Below are 13,216 nucleotides of genomic sequence, written 5' to 3'. Positions count from 1 at the left end.
TGAGCCAGTGCATAAAAACAGCATAAAACACATACTGAGCAGGCTGAAATAATATTCATAAAACAATTTTCAAACTAGAAGCAGACCATAAAACAGCTCAGTCAAAAGCCTAGGTAAACAGATGTTTTGACCTGGTATCTACAGGAAAGCAAGGTAAGGAGCCAGGTGAGTCTCAAGAGGGAGAGCATTCCAGAACTAAAATACCAGCACTGAAAAAGCCCTGTTTGTAGGATTCAAAAGGAACCTTCTCTGAAAGGGGCTTTTTGTCCCAAGCAGAGGAGAGAAATAAACTAGGTTCCTGCATGACTTAAGGAAGAATTTAGTAAAGCAGAATGTGTGGCTCAAGGAAGTGGGTTATGCAGTATGTTGCAAAGGAGGCCAAAAATCCCATCCACAAGAAGGGCACAAAGCACCTGTCTTCCATCCTTCCCAAGGATCTGTAAGAACTTCCTTGAAATATTTACCCCACTCCACTTGCATACCTCCAGTGTGCTGTAATGGGCTGTAGGAATCTGTTCTGCTCTGGTGGCACAGAACTGGAAAAACTTATTGAAATTCACAAGCCCCAACTGTGGCACCTGGTTAAAACCAGTTGATCCGTTTTCTGTATTTTATAGATCAGTAAACAGTTTGTTTCTCATTGCTGTTCTAGAGACACTATTCTAGAAGTTTACATCTTTGCTAGTTTTAAAAAGACTCCCTGTTTATAAAATTAGTGTTCTTGAAAGCTTTTGTACTGTGGCAGTTACTGTTTAGCCTAAGCTACATTACTTTGCATTCATAGATCTCCCACTTGCAAGTACTATTTACAAGTACCCTGTGAATCCAACTCCTCTTTCGTAATTTTCCCTTGTTTCAGCCTCCCTCCCCACAAAACAAAATGCTTTCAATTTTAGAACCCCCAATATTTGAATCTACAGCAAAGCATCCAAAATAGAATAATTGCAGAAGATAGAATTTGGGAACATGCACCGAGCATGTTGTAACATTTATTTTGGTCTCTCTCCCTTGTCTGATGGCTACCTAGCTGGGTTTGCTGCTTGAAACAATGGCCAGACCAGACTCCTAATTCAGGCTGTTGTGATTTCCATTGCTCTGAAGGCTGTAAACCAAGCCCAAGGAATCCATTTGTTTGAGACCTATTGGTCCTGGGCTGGATTGCTTCACAAAGGTTGTGTTCCACTTAAACATTCTGCAGTCCTCTTGATCACTGGATCCCTTGGTCTCATCTGACCACTGTGACCTGAATAAGAAAATGTAGCTGACCATTCCTTTTGATGGCCACTTGTCAGAGCTCTACTAGAATGTGTTCTTCCTCTCCTTCCCCCACAGCTGTAAAGAAGCTGTTCTATATCTTCAGGATGAAAACGAACACATTCCGCTTTTGGCTGACAGTGGCTAGTCAGGAATTAACCAAAAGAGTCTCTTTGCTTAAGCCTCTGCCCCTGTAGCTATCTCTGTACTGGTCTCCCTTCATGACAGGGAGATGACTTCTTTCATTCTCCTCCTCGTGCTTTCAATCCAGGAGTTGTTTAAACCCACTGAGGAGCACGTGTTGGTGATCCGGTTGCTTGTGAAGCACCTACATGCTTTCAGCAACAGCCTGAAGCCAGAGCCAATTTCTCCTTCAGCTCATTCACACACTGCAAGCCCTCTGGCAGAATTCAAGAGGTAAGGTTGTTTCTTTCTTAGAACAGAAATGATCATATGTGCAGCATGTGTGAGTTGAAACCCCAACAGGCAAGACAATTTTGAATTAATACTAGATAAAGCTTGGTGGATTTTTATTTGCTTGAAAGTCACCTGAACTTTTATTGAACACATTGGGCAGTATTCTGCAATTTGGATGTGGAAAGCACTTTCCCCATGATTTTTTCCATTGCTGCAGCTCTTTCCAACTGACAGCAACATCAGTCATGGAGTCACAGGATCCATGTAAAGGAATAAGGATTGACATGCAGAAGTGAGGAGGGACAAGGGGGTGAAATTATCTCCTCTCTGAATCTCTGCTTGTCAAAGAGGAAGAAGTGATTTCAACTCTTTGTCCTTTCCTTGCTTCAGCCTCCCAACCAGTGTGGCTGTTCCTGTGCCCAGATCCTGCAAGCCCAAGAATGAGCTTTCTTGGGGGACAGAAATCCAGGAAAAGAGTGGCAAGATATTGCCTACTGTGAATTGTATAATTCACCATGTTTGTGTATTGCATCTGACCGCTAGGGACAATCTCTTATTGTGCCAGAGCAGTGTTATCTCCTTGTATTACAGATTTTGTGTGTGTTGTCTGTACATTCTGAACACTCTGGCTGGTGCAGTTGCCTGATGCACTGACTCTGAAAAACAGCAAATCCTACACCATTAACAGGGGGCAAGAAAGTTCTCTTGTCCAAGTCTCTTCAACAGTATGGTTTTGTAGTCCACCAGAACATCTCTACTGCTGTGCTTGGATCCCATGGAGAATTTCCATTGACATGGGGTTCAATTTTTGCCAACTCTTCCGCTCTTGGCTCAGTTTTGTGAATCTCACCAACAACAATTGTTGTTTGGGATACCCCATTCCTTAGGAGTAACATTTCTTGGGGACATTTTGGACTGTGGATGGGGGGGAAATCCTGGTGTATAAACACAAATCCCTTCCATATGTACAAATTGTCTATGGCAGGGGTGTAAAACTCATTTGTGAGGAGGGCCGGATCTAACATAATTGAGACCTTGTTGGGCCAGGTCACCTGTGTGATAAAATCCAATGCGATACAAACTTTACAAAGAACACAAATATTTTTTAAAACTTAAAATAAAACATGCTTAAAAACATTAGCACTTCAGCAATATTTTGTTTATTTGACAGTCTCTGATAACTGACAATTCTTGTTCGACCAATAAAAGAAAGAGAGGCCTGGCTCAGAAGCTCTGCTGTGTGATTGAGAGAGCCTAGCAAAGCAAACTCTCCCTTCCCCCCCTCCTCTCCAAGGGAGAAGCCTCAGCTAATGGAGAAAATAGAGGCTTTGCTCCCTAGCTCCTGTGTGATTGAGCAAGCCTGGCAAAGCAAGCTGTGACACAGAAGGAAGCAAAAGAGAAGGAGAAAGACACAGATGACAGCCAGTTGCGTGAGGGTCTGATAGGACCCCTCCAAGGGCCCGAATTGGCCCTCGCGGTGCATGTTTGATACCCCTGGTCTATGGTATCCAAGACATTGCAAATTGTTGTAAGCCACCCTGAGCCTCCTTTGGCGAAGATGGCGGGATATAAATCCAATAAAATAAATAAATAGTGTCTGGAGAGACCAGTCATGCCCCATGATAGTACATTATGATGGGTTTCTACTTCAGCAGGCTTGGTCTTAGGGATGGAGAGGCCTCTTGTCTTAAGGAAGCCAGAATTCCCCAGAAGTCTACTCTCTATCCATTTCCAAAATGGGGAACTTGAAGCAAGTCCAAGCTTTGCCTTTTTTCCTTCATGGCCTGTCACTCTGTTTTCATCCTTGGGTACAGAGAATCCAGGCTTTGTTCCCTGATCAGGAGAATGAGTAAATATTCCAAATGCATAACTATTCTCTCTCCCACCGACCTTGCTTGGGCTGGTAGTAGTGGTCAGAATGCTTGCTGTGAAATTGGAGGGTTTTTTTGTATCCATCTGCTAGTCTCATCAGAATCAGCTCTCATATTTCCATGTTCCTTGGGGATAAATTGTACCAGTTAAGCTTAGGTACAGGATAAACACATTCTCTGCTGTTTGTTTAACTGAAAAAAGTATAATTGTGTAAATATTTTTCTTTCCCTGGCAATTATTTATATTACTGGGCCTCTGTGTGTTGGTTGTCTTTGCAGGATTGTGATTCCACGATTCGTTCAGCAGAAGCTCTACGTCTTTCTGCAACACTGCTTTGGCCACTGGCCTCTGGATGCCTCTTTTAGAGCTGTACGTACTTTGATGTTGTATTGCTTATTCACAACATTGAACCTAGGAGATAATTGTGGCTAAAGATTTCTAGCTTGGAAATTATTTTCCAGGCAGTGTGGAAATGTGTTTTTGTGGGGGTGATCTGAACTATGGAATGTGAGCTCTAATGGAAGATTGATCATCCCTGAAAAATCATAGGAATACTACCTTCTGTAGAATGTAATCAAGTTGCTACAGCTCATGAAGCAGAGAAGAAAACAAAGTGTGTGTGTTTTCCTCCCCTACAAAAGGCTCACAGGTATCACGGATGGAATCCCATAGCTACAGCCCAATAGCTTCAGTTGCCCTTTTGTTTGACTCTGCCTCCTGATTTGTCAGTGCTGTTTGAAAGATCTATCTAACCTTCATCAGACTGTATCCTGCTTTGTGCTAAATGCTGGAACAGCGGCAAAAGTGATGCAGCTCAGTGGTCAGAACACTGACTTTGGAGATCTGGGTTCATACACTAGCTTAACCGTGGCCTTTATGGGGATGTTCTCTCAAACTCCATTCCCCTCCTTTTCTTTTCTGCCTGTTGTTTAACTGAAAGGGAAGCTATAAATCTAAACAAAATGAAACTATTGAGCCCAAAGCTGTTTCCTTCAACAGTAAATGTTGCACGTTTATGCTTGTAAAAAGCTGCTTGGGTAGGATGTTAGTAGATAAGGTTGGACAGTGATGTTTTTGGTGGAGGCCAAAAGATCTCTTCTAGCTTTTAACCTATAAAGAGGTGAATGCCAAGAGGGCGTTGTGGCTTATCTGTTCCCTATGCCTTTCTTAAACTAGAAGGTACTCCAGGAGGCCTGCAAGTCTTTTGCAGGGACAGAAGGTGAACTCTTCTCATGACATTTAGCTAATGTGAAAAGGAATGCACCTCTGTCTTGCCCATCTTATTAACACAAAAAATGGAGGAATCTCTGATTTCTAAGAATGGAGGCAGGGCCTGCCCACCATGGAAGAGGAGGATGGAATCTGCCCAAGTGCAAGAGCTCACAGAGCTGGCGCTACCTAATGGTACCTAGTTTCCTGAGCACCCTAGACAGGAAATATGATGACTAGCTGCCAGGAATGATACTTCAGCCCTAGGAATTGGCAAAGTGGTACCAAGCAAGATGCAGTCCTAATAATTATTGCTACTTAAGGCTTAAAATTGGACTCATTTTTGCTCATTTTTCCTATGCAAAGAATTTCAGAAGAGAGAGAGATCACACTGGATCCATAGACAATAATAGCCAATGGCAGTTCTGAGCTGAATACTGCAAGTTCAAATTTTATATAGTACTATTCTTATTTTTATGAGTAGCTTAGAAAGTTTCTCCCAGCCTTTTCACACCCCTGTACAGTTGACCTCTTTCTAGAAGTTAACCCATAAGGAAGCTTCTTTCTGTCCGTTACAAAGCCCCTTTATCTTTTCCCCCTGTAATCAGGGCCACCAAGGCAGCTAACAGATTAAAATGTACATAATAAAAACACATTTAAAAACCATGAAAACCAAACAAAAATACATATTTAAAATCTTAGCTAAAATTTAAATACAAAAATATAAAAGCAACAATTAAAATACAGGATGGGATGGAGGGATCACTAAAGGAATACCAAATGAAATAAAATAGTTTTTACCTGCTGGTGGAAGATGGCAATAGAAGGGGATAGATGAGTGTCCCTGGGGAGAAGGTTCCAGAGTTTTAGTGCCATGACCAAGAAACTCCTCTTCCAGGTTGCCACTTGCCTCATCTCTGAAGGTGGGATCACTCAAAGCAGAGAATATGACAGGTAGGTTCATAAGAGAGTAGGCACTCCTTACAGGTATGCTGGTCCCAAGCTATATTAGGCTTTAAAGGTAGTATGGTGGGTGGTACCCTAAACACATTTTGGTACTGTCTTTTTAACCCCGGCATTATATTCACAGACTCAAAACCAGAAGTGTAATTTGTGAATGGGGCATTGTGCTAAGGAGATGTTGTCCTTATAGACTATAGTGACACCACCTCCCTGCCTGCAAGACCTATGCTAAAGTTAATCCCTCCTCCAGCTAGTGATACATGCTAGGTCAGTCCTTTCATTCAGGATTAAATTCTGGATTGCTGCTGCTTTTCCTGTGAATGACGTGGCATTTAGCAGTAGGATTTTATAGCCTGATGATAATGGTTATCAGCATAACCTCTTCTGGAATGAGGGTCAGAAAGGGCAACAGCATGCAGCTGTCTGTTGTCCCTTCCCCTCGCCTGACCAGATCTTCTTTCACCAACATACCTATTTCTACTCAATGTGCTGTGAATTGTACCATGTCTCATCCTATTCCACCAGCATATCTCTTCATCAGCAGGAGAGATAATTGATAACAGTGAGTTGTGTCGCTGTAGAATTAGGAAACCCTCTGACACCTGACCTTATAGGTGATATGCAAACATTTTACTTAAATTCATTTTTAAAGTATAGCTCAGAGGTGTCAAACTCATTTGTTATAAGGGCCAGATCTGACATAAATGAGACCTTGTCGGGCCGGGCCATGTGTATCATTAAATGTAATGTCAGGTAGAGATATAAACTTTATAAAGGACACAGACAAACACAATAAGAATTGTTTTAACCCTTAAAATAAAACATACTTAAAACATTAGCACCCATTGGTCTTGAAGGTGCTGTCTTTGTATCTCTCCCATGGGAGCCAGGGAACTGGGAAAAGGAAGCTGTGGCTCTTTCCTTCCTTCCCCATGTGCTTTCTTTGTATTTCTCCCATGGGAGCCAGGGAACTGGGAAAAGGAAGCTCTGGCTCTTTCCTTCCTTCCCCAGGGGACTAGGAGGGGGAAGAGCTTCAGCCAATAGAAGGAAGTGAGGCTTGGCTCAGCAGCTCTGCTCTACAGTTGAAAGAGCCTGGCAAAGCAAGCTTCCTCCCTCCTCAAGGGAGGAGTCTCAGCCAATGGAGGAAAAAAAAGGTTTTGCTCTAGCTCCTGTGCGATTGAGCAAGCCTGACAAATAATGCGTTATGCAGAAGGACGCAAGAAAAAGGGAGAAGGAAGCAGATGATAGTTGCTCAGGGCCTGATTGGGCCCCCGGGCCACATGTTTGATACCCTGGGTATAGCTGATATCCTTACTGTATTGTTTCGAGCACTGAAGACTGGTTGGGTCATAGATGGGTTGCCATGCATTTTGAAAGGGGCCATCCAATGTATGGCAGATGCTGGTGATGGAGGAGAGGAGGAATTAGGTTCAGCAAAAAATTTAAATAAATTTTTAAAACTAAAATGAATTGCTACAGCTTGAGGACAACTCCTATATGTTTTAGGGGAAAAATCAGCAACTAGAGGCATCTGATACCAAATCTAACCTATAATGCTTGTCCTTTCTCCACTAACTCAAAGGTGAGAGGTGTGCAAAAGGGAGTAGCTTCTGTAGCAACAGGGCTCTGGTGAGTGGGAGCCAGTGCTTTCACAGAGAACTTTACAAAAATACAATTGCTACATCATCCAACATTAAGAAAGTGAAAAAAGAAGTATTTAATTGTTCCTTATGTCTGTTTAAACTGTATGCTGGTCTAAACACTGTAATAAACAACAACTACTACTAATTGTTCCTTTTATTCAGGTCCTGGAAATGTGGTTAAGCTATTTGCAGCCTTGGAGATATGCCCCTGAGAAACCACTTCTGAGCGCAGAATCTCAGCCTCGCAGTGTGTCAGAGAAGTGGTAGTGTATCTTTTTTAAAAATATATATAAATAAATAATTTAAAAATAAATGTATAAAATAGCAGCCACAATTAAAATAGCATTATAAGCTGAATTTTAAGACCGCATCCATGGAACAAAAATCTTGGAAACTGTAGTACTATTGTGACAAAGCCAAGAAGGAAAGAAAAATCAAAGACAATGCGTTTGAACAAATCTGAGATTCTTTCTGGTGTCCAGATGATAAAGATGGTACCAGCCCTGACCTGGATAGTGTCAGATCTCGGAAGCTAAGCAGGGCCAACCCTGCAAGTATTTGGAAGGGAAACCTCCAGAGAATACCAGGAGTCAGGAGGCAAGCTATCAAGTCACTTCTCTGAATGCCCTAGTAGGAGTTGCCAGAGGTTGCCATAACTTCTAGGCATGGTGCACACACACAAAAGCAAAAAATACCAAAAAAAAGATGGTGCCAGTCAAACATCTCTTGAGAGAGCCTAAAAATGCAAGGGGGGCGGGAATTGATGGAGCTACTTCTTACTGTTGTTTGGAATCTCAACACCATTCTTCCATACTCTTCAAATCTCTCCCTGCTTTGAACTGCCTGTTCCTGGAATTGGAATAGTTCAGATTTGTCTCAATTCTCTGTTAATAGCTGGTGAGGCTCCATCACATTTTTAGTAGTTTCTGAAATAAATCTCATAGATTAGCCTGATGGGAGGGGAATGATTTTTCTTTCTGAATGTGTGATATGGCTATTGTGTTCACCAAATAATTCTCTTCCTCCATTTGCAAGGGCTCCCTTCATTCAGGAGAACCTGCTGATGTATACCAAGCTCTTTGTTGGCTTCTTGAATCGAGCTCTTCGCACAGATTTGGTCAGTCCCAAGAATGCCCTCATGGTGTTCAGAGTAGCCAAGGTCTTTGCTCAGCCCAACCTTGCTGAAATGATCCAGAAAGGTAAAAAAGTCAGAAATCTTCCTTCTTGTGATCTCTTTTGCATTTGTACTTCCTTGTCATTGTAATGTTGTTCTTACATTGGCAGCAGAGAAACCAGAGAAGCCACTAGCAGGGCTGAAGGAAATTTAGAAATCTAGTTAGTTTAATTAATGGTCTAAATTTTATTCTTTCTGTATCTGAAGGACTCTTAGTGAGAGAGCCACTTCCCCAAGACTTTCTAGCAAGCTAAATAATTAAACAGGAGTTTGAACCATGAACTCCCATCTCCAAACCCAGTGCTATATCCACTGCATTATGTTGGTTGCTTTTTGTTTGCAGCTGCAATATCCAATAAGTAGCCTGAAAGGCCCTTTCTTTTAAGGTGTGGATCCAAACTTCTTTGTTTGCAACAGTTATATCCCTCTACAGCAGGAGGATAATCATGTTGCTGTTTCACTTCTTGCTTTACAGGAGAGCAGCTTTTTCTGGAAACAGACCTTGTTGTTCCTCCACGCCAACACCGTCTCTTTGTTAGTCCCTCTTTTGGAGGGAGCTTTCTGTCATCACGAACTCCAACCATCACAGATGTTTCATTTAAAGTGAAGAGTCATGTTTATAGCCTGGAAGGACAGGACTTTCAATACAAGCAGATGTTTGGACCAGAAGTCAGGAATCTGGTAAGCAGCTCCCTGTTCATCATAAAATTGTAGAGCTGAATAGAAATATAGCAGTGTCCCTTAGCACAGCAACTATTGTCAAATTAAATGTGATTCTTAACTTGGGAGTCTTGGCATACTAATCCCTAAAGTAATCCTGCTTCTAGGGTGTTTTTCACAGGCTTGTGTAGTTTCCTTATTTTTACTGCAGTGGAAAAAGGGCTTCCACATGGTAGGTTTCCCTATCTCGGTCCCTTGGCAAAGCCCCCTGCACCACCAAGGCTTTTTTCAGTTCTTTTAAAGAAACTGAATATTGTTATACTGTTGCAGCCATCTGTGTATCAGGTTTCCTGAATTCCCAGCTTTTGTTGTCCATCTCTAGCCCCTTTCACTGCAGAGATATGTCGTTCCTTTTCTTTCTCTGCAGAGGCATGCTGTTGCTCTTGTCTCAGCAGTGAAAGGAGTTACATACTTAAAATGAAGACCAGGCATTCAGAGAATATGAAATGTACCGTAGATTGCTATAACGATACTGAATTATTAGTTTAAAAACAAAAAGACCTATAGTGATGGAGACAGGGAATGAGGTTGCTGTGGGAGATGGATTGTGGAAAAATCCAACTTTTCTGACTCACACAGCTATCCAGGCTTTGCTACAATCTCTTCTGAAACTTTGCAGCAAATTGGATTTGGGAAAGAGTAAAGAGAAGCTGGGAAAACTCTGGGTGGTGCACAAATGCAAAACAATGCTTTGGGGAAGCAGGAACAAAACCTCATTTCCCAAAAGCATCAAACCTGGGGCATATAACCAATGTGAAAAAGTTCTAGGGTTTGTTTTATGGTAGTCCAAATGATTTGTAAATAACAAATCTAGAATTGAACATTTAATTTTTAAAGTTTACCTCATAGAACATGCATGCATGTTTCCCAGGACGCCCTTATTCTTTGCTGTATTTTTTTCAGGTGCTGCGACTAGCCCAACTAATTGGTCAGGCTCAGCAGACAGCCAAATCCATATCGGACCACTCCATTGAGGCCACAGCTAGCCAGTCCTTCTTTTCTTGGTTCCGGTTTAACCCATCTGATTTGAATGGCTCCTACACAGGCAATGACTTGGATGAAATTGGACAAGATAGCATCAAGAAAACAGATGAATATTTGGAAAAGGCCCTGGAGTACTTATGTCAGATATTTCGGGTACAGTTACTGCTTTGTTCACAAGAATCTTTATTTTGAAAGAAACATAGAATGCATAAAGTACATCGATATAAGCTTAAGAGAGTTTTGAGCACATTGCTTTTCCCATTCCATAACCACTGCAAACTAATTGGAAACATAACTAGAAAAAGCAGCTGTTCATTTAGAGGTATCTTCCTTTTAAAAATGAACTGGTTTTTAAGTAGATACACTTTGATCCTTGATTCACCAACATCAGAAGCCACTGAGGCCCTCCTGAAATGGCTTAAAGTGTGCTGCTGCTTTAAAAAAAAAAAAGAATGGAGAGAAGTTTTAGACTGACAAGGAAGAAAAGATGAAGGGTTGTGCTTGCAAACAAACCTTTTTATCCCTGAGGATTCTAGTGGCCATTGGTACCCTGTCCCTATCTGCAGAACCTTCTTTTTGGAGTTTACTAGAGTCTGTCAGAGTGTTAAGAAATACTGATTGATAGGAAGGAGTATGGCAGGGGTGTCAGACTCATGTTATGAGGCCAAATCTGATATAAATGAGACCTTGTCGGGCTGAGCCATGTTGGTTGGGCTGGGCCATGTGTGTGCCTATTTATGATTAGGTAGCAGAGATATAAACTTTATAAAGGACAAAGACAAAGATTTTATAAAACCTTGAAACATCCTTAAAATGTTAGCACTCGGTCTTAAAGGTGCTTTCTTTGTATATCTCTCATAGGATCCAGGGAACTGGGCAAAGAAAGCTCTGGCTCTTTCCTTCCTTCCCTAGGGAACCAGGAGGGGGAGGAGCCTCAGCCAGTAGAAGAGAGGCTTGGCTCAGTAGCTCTGTTGTGTCTGGCAAAGCAAGCTCTCCCTCTCCCCCTTCATCCCGAAGGAAGGAGCCTCAGCCAATGAAGAAAATACAGGTTTTGCTCTGTAGCTGCTGTGCTATTGAGCAAGCCTGGCAAAGCAAGCTGTGATGCTGAAGGAAGCAAGAGAGAGGGAGAAGGAAGCAAACAACAGCCAGTTGCTCGGGGGTGTGTGGGGGGACTGATTCGGCCCCCGGGCCGCATATTTGACACCCCTGAAGTACGGTGGTCATGATAAACTGAAAACTGGTTAATTTCGTATAACATTACATTGTAATCCCTGGGACTCTTTGAACATAATAATTACACAGAGTTCTTGTTTTAATCATGCCAGTTGAATGAAGCTCAGCTGAGCCAACTGATGCTGAATTGGGGAGCAGCTCAAGATGAGAATGGAAAGAAGCAGCTTCCAGACTGCATTGAGAGTGAAGATGGATTAATTCTGACACCACTTGGCAGGTATCAGGTAAGCAGGTGGCACACCAGCTAATCTTGCAGCTAGCAGTTCATTTTTCAGCAGCCTTGTGAGTGGTGTAGTGTGACCAGAGCTGGAACATCTTGCTCCCTTTCTTCAAAGGAGCTTGTGGGTTAGGGAGTTGTTACCTGGGGATTTTGAGGGAAACTGACCTGTAGTGAACATTTTATTCTATAACAGAATTTGTTTAAAGCTTGTTAAGACTATCTTGAAAAAATTAAAATAAACTGAAAATACTAATCACCTCTAATAGTAAGTATATTATTCTGATATAGTAGCAGGGTTAAAGACTCTTGTGACACCTCAAATGTTAATGAACTCATTGTGGCCTATGCTTTTGTAGCACTAATATTTAAGCTGGACCTCCTGATGGCACCTGGGTTTTTTGGCCACTGTGTGACACAGAATGTTGGACTGGATGAGCCATTGACCTGATCCAACATGGCTTCTCTTATGTTCTTAAGAGCACCTAAGGACTGCCTCATCCAACAGTATTCAGTATTTATTCTTCTCCCAGATCATCAATGGACTGCGCAGGTTTCCACTGGAATATCAAGGAGATCCTGAGCTCCAACCCATCAGAAGTTATGAAAATACTACTCTTGTGCGACTGCTATTCCAGCTGTCCTCCGCAGTCAACAGACGAGTAAGTGCTGTGGAAAGCCTCTCATCTTTATTTTTCTCAGCTCACTTTTGCTCCATAGATATATATGCAAAAATGGGCACATGGTGTGTTGCTCCTGCATTGCTTATCTACTAGCTAACGAGCATATATGGCTTTAAAAGAGAGATTGATTCAGAAGAGGTCCATAAATGGCTCACTAGGCATGGTAACTAAAGGAACTCTTCATATACAGTAGCAGCAAACTTCTGAATATCAGTGCTTGGAGGCGGAGCACATAAGGAGTTCTAGTAGAGTATGCACTTTTTTTTTTTAAACTTAGAGCAGTAGGTTTCAAACTGGCCCTCTAGACTTGATTTGTTCTCAGATGCCTGGTCAGAAAAAAGGATTTTGTGTTGGAATGTATCCACAATCTGTTTTCTTTACCATAATTTCCCCTTCATTTGGAAAACTGTATTTTAAGATTCAGTGACAGGATACAGGTCTGAGCTCCACTCCCAAGGAAACACTGAATGCATTCAGTTTCTCCAAGATGTTGCTTATAGGCAAACTGTTGAAGTCATTATTAATAAATAAATGGGCACCAGTATCATTTTCATCTTCCAGTAGTACGTGTAGTTTATTTCCCAGCTCCTGGAAATTGCAAAGTCAGCAGATCATGGTAGAACATCATTGCATAATAGTAATCATAAATTTGTCACAGGCTGGTTAGAACTGCCTCATTCATTTGCTTTCTCATACAGAACACTAAAACAACTGCCTTGTCATTTGCTTCATTATAAATAAGTGGTCTGTTAGTAACACTGTTTAACTTGGACAACGTCAAACTCTTGTTTATCACTTAATTTGCCTTGGATAAGTCACTGCCTTGGAGCATTGCTTCCTACCTTTA

At 41.8% G+C, this 13,216-nt stretch overlaps 1 protein-coding gene across 2 annotated transcripts in view; it reads left to right on the top strand.

Annotated features, from left to right (window-relative positions):
• SMPD4 (sphingomyelin phosphodiesterase 4) overlaps positions 1-13,216 on the top strand; it is a 29,459-nt gene that overhangs the window by 15,603 nt on the left and 640 nt on the right. For both annotated transcript variants that reach the window (XM_060249261.1, XM_060249260.1), the window contains 8 exons: positions 1,526-1,671; positions 3,822-3,912; positions 7,521-7,621; positions 8,394-8,557; positions 9,008-9,213; positions 10,156-10,389; positions 11,562-11,693; positions 12,220-12,348. In XM_060249261.1, the coding sequence (XP_060105244.1) occupies positions 1,526-1,671; positions 3,822-3,912; positions 7,521-7,621; positions 8,394-8,557; positions 9,008-9,213; positions 10,156-10,389; positions 11,562-11,693; positions 12,220-12,348 (1,203 nt within the window). The remainder of the gene's footprint in view (positions 1-1,525; positions 1,672-3,821; positions 3,913-7,520; positions 7,622-8,393; positions 8,558-9,007; positions 9,214-10,155; positions 10,390-11,561; positions 11,694-12,219; positions 12,349-13,216) is intronic.

This window comes from Heteronotia binoei, chromosome 11, assembly GCF_032191835.1.
Source record: "Heteronotia binoei isolate CCM8104 ecotype False Entrance Well chromosome 11, APGP_CSIRO_Hbin_v1, whole genome shotgun sequence".
In the NCBI taxonomy this organism is placed as follows: Eukaryota; Metazoa; Chordata; class Lepidosauria; order Squamata; family Gekkonidae; genus Heteronotia; species Heteronotia binoei.
This window is presented reverse-complemented; position numbering and strand designations above follow the sequence as displayed.